The sequence below is a fragment of the Aegilops tauschii genome, chromosome 5 (genome assembly GCF_002575655.3).
Source record: "Aegilops tauschii subsp. strangulata cultivar AL8/78 chromosome 5, Aet v6.0, whole genome shotgun sequence".
Lineage (NCBI taxonomy): Eukaryota > Viridiplantae > Streptophyta > Magnoliopsida > Poales > Poaceae > Aegilops > Aegilops tauschii.
In genome coordinates, this window is record NC_053039.3 from 512,879,869 (window position 1) to 512,885,780 (window position 5,912).

Consider the following 5,912-nt stretch of genomic DNA (forward strand, 5'->3'; position numbering starts at 1 on the left):
TTTGAAACGCATGAATACTACACAAACATTTTTTTACAGTATATAAACACTTATTGAAATGCTATATACATGTTTTTGAAATAAGTGGATACCTTTTGAAATGTCACATGCATTGGATGAAATCAAGCAATTTTTGTAATTATGGAAAGATATATTTTACATTGTAGAAACATTTATTTTAAATGCCGTGAACATTTTCTCAAAGTGTGTATGTGAGTGTCACGAATCATTTTTAAAATTCTATCAACATTTTAAAAATGTTGCACGCTTTTTAAATACTAAATAAAAAATATAAATGTCTTTAATAATAATGATAATAAAAATATGCGCTAGGAGCGAGCCCTCGCCCTCGCCCCTGGCCCCCATGATCGCGATGGGGGCCGGCCCATTTAGGGGAGCGGCGAGGGGTTCTTAGCGAGACAAAGCCCCCCAACGGATCACTTATTGCACTCCTATGCTTGATGTCTCACGCTTTGGGCCTTGCCCGGATCACGCAACAACAAGGACTGCGTACTGCGGGGATCAGACTACTAATCCTTAGCTTCCTATCACACCAGCGGGAAGCCGTAGGATTAGATCATGAAGCCTCGTGCATGATAAGTTAGTTTCCTTCGCTCGTTACCTTCAAAGTTGCCATGTTTTAACGTTGCCATGAAAAAGCGTTCGAGATGACATGCTTAAAACCCGAATGTCCCGGGATTTATTAGTTGTCATGAAAGAACGTTCGAGATGACATGCTTAAAATCCGGGATTTATCAGGGTCCTAGATGATTACCATGAACTAATTCACTCTAGTCTCAGTACTACAACCAAGAATTAAATCCGTGACAAAATTTACACCGGAACAGGGCGCCGCAACCGATCCTCTTTATTTGAAGCTGGAAGCTACTGTACATAGTACGCTATCTCACATCTCGGTGACCGTCGGGGTCGGCGCGACCGCGCACGCTCACACAAAGGGAGGCGGGACATCGGACGGCTGCGGCGGGACGACCTCCGGCGGAGCGCGCGGCGGGTCCACCTCCGGCGGCGGCGGCGGGATCACGTCGGGGTTCGGCGGCACGGCCGGGATCTCCGGCCTCGGCGGCGACGGGATGAACGGCCCCGGCTGCTCCGGGCTGGGAGGCGTGCCCGGCACGGGCGCGCCCGGCATCGGCACGTCCACGCCCGGGGGCGCGTTGAACTCCGGCGGCATGTCGATGCCCGGCATCTCCTGCGGCGGCCTCGCCGTGCCCGGCATCTCCTCTGGCGGGCGGGCCGTGCCCGGCACCTCCTCGGGCGACGGCACCGCGGGGAACCCCGGCGGCGTCGGCCCCGGAGGGAACCCCGGCGGTGTCGTGCCGCTGCACCGGACGCCCACGCGCCGACCGGAGCACGCCATGCCGCGCAGGCGAGAGCGCAGGCCGCTGCTCCCCGCGGCCGCCGCCGTGCACCAAGCCGGCAGCGACGCCCTCACGAGGCTCACCGACATCATCACCCGCTGCCCGGAGCTAAGCCAGGGTCGGAGCTCGTCGACGATACAGAGTCTACAAAAGCAAAAGCCAGTGCGCAACCGCACGAGAAGACAACCACAGGAGCAGAGCAGAGGCAAGCGGCAGTGCCGACGCACTTTAACGGCCTTCACGTCGACACGCGTTCGGCGAGGAGACGCGCGGAGCGCGCCATGGCACGTGGCCCGCGCGCCGCGTGCCGGGGCGAGGCAGACACGTGCCCGCATGGCCGGACGATCGAGTTTCGGTACTGCCAGGTGCGCTAGTCGGCCGGTCGGTCGACTCCAAGCTTATCACCTTCAGAGAGTAACAAAAGTTGATCCCCGGAGAAATTTACTGTCTTGAAGTAAAAGTAGTAATAATCTTGGAGCAGATCAGTGAGGAGATGGATTTACATTTACATAGATATAGAAAAGGCAAGGCCAGCACTAGTTGTAGTAATTCAGGAGAGTCAATGGCCCAAAGCTACTGGACTGGAGGAAGGCGACGACGTACCCCGCAGAGCTCTCTCTACGTCGGCAATGGAGCTGGAGCTGCTGCTGCTGCTGCTGCATCGACTACACAGGACGAACAAGCAAAATTCTTCTCTTGCCGAAAGGAAAAACAGAGAGCTCCACGGCACATCGGCCTCCGTTATTTCGCAGCGCCCTGCGGTGTTCGTCTGTCAGGACTGGACTGGACCGGAGTCGCCTCGATGAGTGATGATTAAGCCGTCGGCGAGCCGGCGGTGGGCCGGCGACGAGGATCGGGCTCAGGAGGAGAGCAGGCGGCGGAGCTGGAGGAGGTGCTCCTCGTTGGAGATGTTGAGGGAGAGGCGGAGGTTGGTGAGCAGCGACTCCTGCTCCCACGTCAGCGGCCCCGACGCGTGCAGCGCGCGCACCGTCGACCGGTACGCCTCCAGCTCCAGCTCGTGCACGTCCACGCCCGCCGGCCCGCCGTCGCTCAGCGCGCCGTCCGAGTCCGACGACGACCACGCGGCGCGCGGGGAGGCCGCCACCACGCGCGACTGGGCGTCGCCGCGCCCCACGGAGCAGCAGCCCCCGTGCCGGCCACTGCTGACGCCGACGTCGTCGTTCGCGGCGCTGCAGCTCGCCACCGAGCACTCCGCGGGGGCGGCCTCTTCCCTGGCCACCTGGAAGAGCCTTCTCTGGCTTGGCTGAGGAGAGAAATCAAGAACTTCGGACGATTTCCTCTTCTTGCCTGATCTTCTCAGCGCATCAGCAGGCAGCTGGTTGCCCCTTCGGGTCACCTGCAGAAGATGGATAAACAGTGAGAAAAGATTGAGAAATTGCACAACTGTTGAACAGCCGGAAGAAAGTGTGACGCCTCAGTTACAGACTGAAGTCTGATGCAGCAGTGGACAAATTATGAGATTTGGTGGCAATTTGTACAATTCATTCATGGTGGTGCCAACCAACATGTTGTATCTATCGTCAGTGTGTGCATTTGCTTCCTTCAGAGCTTAGGTACAGGTTGAATTACTTCAACCGAGCTACATTTTTCCTCCTTAAAAGCAGTGACTGCTTCAACTGCTTGGTAGCTACATTTGCAGAGAAAAACAGAGAAGCAATGCGCAGGAACACCTCCACTACTCATCAAAAGTAGTGAAATCAAGTTGAGTTGATCCCATCTCAGCCGTGCTAGTTCCAAAATTGCCCATCAAGCATGTGGACTTGATATAAGCATTTTCCAGGAAACTATCTACTGAACTCTGCAAACCTTTTCCCTTCCTTCTAGTCTTTTAGGGCATGGCTATTTCAGCCCAAGCTAAAAAAACTCATGTCTAAGACCGGCCTAGTCCTTCTACTTCTGAAGATGCCTAGACCATATTCCTAGAGTACCGAAATAACAAGCAATGCAATGGTTGCTTCATGGGTAGTAAGTAGCAAGAAGGAATTCTAAGTAACAACAATGGATATATAATGTGACCAGAAACATCATGAAAGAGTATGAACTATTAACTGCCGAATAAGCGACTCATTTCAGAGATGAAAAGTAGCACATTTACATGCTCCAGGAACTGACTGGATGTTGCTTACCTTGTTGTCAGCTGCAGGGAACTGCTTGCCATAAGGAGGAGCTGTGGGAGCATCATGTGGTTGTGGAACCCTCAAGCTAGAAATGTGGAACTCTTTCAACTGGATGCAGTCGGCGAGCCTGATGACAAAGTAATCGTTCTTCACAATCTTTGCAATCTTGCCAAGCTTCCATGTGTTATGATCAAACACCTCGGTCACATCTCCAATGATCCATCTGCATCTTGCCTGATGAACAACAGCTGGTTGGTTTGGCCTGAAACCATAGCCCCTCTGCACGGCAATCGGATCGGCCTCCCTAAAACTGTTTTTCAGCTTCATGATTCTACTCCTGCACAATGTGGAGGTAGTAACAAGGTCAAGATATGCACCAGCAGAGCAGCACTTAAAAGAAAGGACATAAATCTAATCTAATCGTGTTCTTCCTTAATGGGTCCAGCGGAAAAACAGGATAATTGTGATTGATCATATGCAGATATCTGAATATGTCATAGCAAAAGAGGGCTAGTCCAGTGCCAATCAATTTCGGCATGGGAACAATCACTAATGATCTACGGAAAAAGAATTCTGATTGTATGTGTAGATGTGCATGCAGTTAAACTTGATTGAGACAGAGTCAACACCAATTCAGATCCATCTCCCTGTAGGAGCTCAGAACAAAAAGAGCTGCTCAAATTCACAAGTTTCATCAACGTAGGAACAGAACCAAATTGGATACCTTCAACACAACAAAAGAAAACAGAAGAGAAGTAAACACCTCATCCAGGATAACCGATCGATCTCCCAATCCAGATCCACTGGCGTATCCATGGACGCATCAGAACCGGGAACACACGAGATCGATCAACAGAGAACATACACAAGAACGAAAGAAAATTCCGGCGCAAGGAAACCCAACAAACCAAGTCATCATCAGGACAGAAAAAGGATCAGTTTTCGTCAACAAGAAACATTCAGCAGTTACCAACTTGACTTGGTTTCATTCAGTCCTCGTTTTACCCCCAATACCTGATCGAGATTCCCAGCTAAAAAGCCAAAGCAGAAACATCAAACAAGGTGGAAAACAAGAGCAATCCATCCACAGAACTGGGTAACACTTGCAGCCTGAGAAAAAGAAAACTCAACCATTGGGCATTGACGATCCAAAGCCATCAAAGGCCGGGAAATGGCTGCCTGCAGAAACAACAAGAGCAGTCCGGAGAGGAACAGATTGATACATCGAACTGGAAACGGGCAGCGGGCAGCTCGGATTGGGATCGGGAACTGCAGAGGATCCATCCGATCCTCGCCGGGCAATCTCACCAAGATGCAGAAATTAAACGGGGAAGTAGTCCACTCGTCACCAACCTGCGGCAGAGCTGTGGGTGGATGCGCCTTGGCCAATCCCAGGAACGGAAGAGGAAGCAAGACAACCTCGGTATGGTGAGTGCGAATCCTCCTCCTCCTCCTCTGATAGATTAATCCCCAATTGGGTTGCTCCTCCAACCCAACCCAATTGGGATTAAGCCGCGAGGGCGAGGGCAGAGGGAGGGAGGGAGGGAGGAGACAGGCGGCACTTCTTTCTGGTAAAAAAGAAAAAAGGGAAACAAAACTGAGCTGCGGGAAAAACACCACCACCGAGCCCCAAGAATAGAAAGCCAGGAGATTTGGAAGGAATAATAGTGGAGAGAAATTTGGAGACTGATCGGCGACCAACCTGGGAGCGGAGGAGGGGCGGAGGAGAACAGGATTAATCAGTAATCGCTGGGGCGGTTACGGTGGATGGACGGAGGGAGGGCCGGGCGGGCCTTGGAGGTGGCGTGCTTTCTTGCTGCTTGCTGATGGGGGGGACGGGCGTGGGCTGTTCTTTCCGTCTGTTGTGTTCTTGGCTCTTGTTTCCTCCCTCTTCTCTGCGTTTTTTTTTCTTCAGATTATTTTATGCCTCCTTAAAATAGGTTACTTTTGAGCATTGGCTAATGGACATGTTTGATGTGAGCTGCCAATTGATGTCTTGAAAAAAATGCCGAGGAATGGCACGGGTTGGGGAGTCTAGCTAGCTGAAGGTCCCGCCTGTCGGGTCGGGTCGGGTCACGAATTCGGAACACCTTACCATTGATTTTGCGAGAAACGACGTCGATGATGTGCTCTTTGCAATTCGCAAAGACCAGAATCTATTGGCCTAGTTATATGAAAAAGCAGGCTAAAATATTTTTGTCTCGCTTCTCCTAAAGATGAGCAGGGTGGTGTCTCACTTTTTTTCTCGCAAATACGTAAAGATTGTGTATCATTTCATTGATAGGTACTCCGTAGGAGATAACGTTGACGAGGTAAAGGAGAGGGGGGAGGGGCACCACATAACGTGTGGGAACGAGCAGGACAAGGGGTGCTCAGCCCTCGAACGAGCAAC

The 5,912-nt window shown here is 51.9% G+C and overlaps 2 protein-coding genes across 4 annotated transcripts; both read right to left on the minus strand.

Annotated features, from left to right (window-relative positions):
* Nucleotides 1-833: 833 nt before the first annotated feature.
* LOC109772526 (uncharacterized) lies at nucleotides 834-1,810 on the minus strand. Its single transcript, XM_020331200.4, has one exon. It carries the CDS (start codon nucleotides 1,715-1,717, stop codon nucleotides 950-952), a length of 768 nt encoding a protein of 255 aa, XP_020186789.3. The 5' UTR covers nucleotides 1,718-1,810; the 3' UTR covers nucleotides 834-949.
* LOC109772525 (uncharacterized) lies at nucleotides 834-5,522 on the minus strand. 3 transcript variants are annotated; one of them, XM_045229258.2, is made up of 4 exons: nucleotides 5,223-5,510; nucleotides 4,874-5,088; nucleotides 3,530-3,857; nucleotides 834-2,739 (listed from the first exon to the last, which is right to left on the minus strand). In XM_045229258.2, exons 3-4 carry the CDS (start codon nucleotides 3,845-3,847, stop codon nucleotides 2,242-2,244), a joined length of 816 nt encoding a protein of 271 aa, XP_045085193.1. In that variant the 5' UTR covers nucleotides 3,848-3,857; nucleotides 4,874-5,088; nucleotides 5,223-5,510; the 3' UTR covers nucleotides 834-2,241. The 3 variants fall into 3 exon arrangements, with proteins under 3 accessions (XP_045085193.1, XP_045085194.1, XP_020186788.1); XM_045229259.2 differs by lacking the exon at nucleotides 4,874-5,088 and having other exon boundaries at nucleotides 5,223-5,522; XM_020331199.4 differs by having other exon boundaries at nucleotides 4,874-5,510.
* Nucleotides 5,523-5,912: the final 390 nt, after the last annotated feature.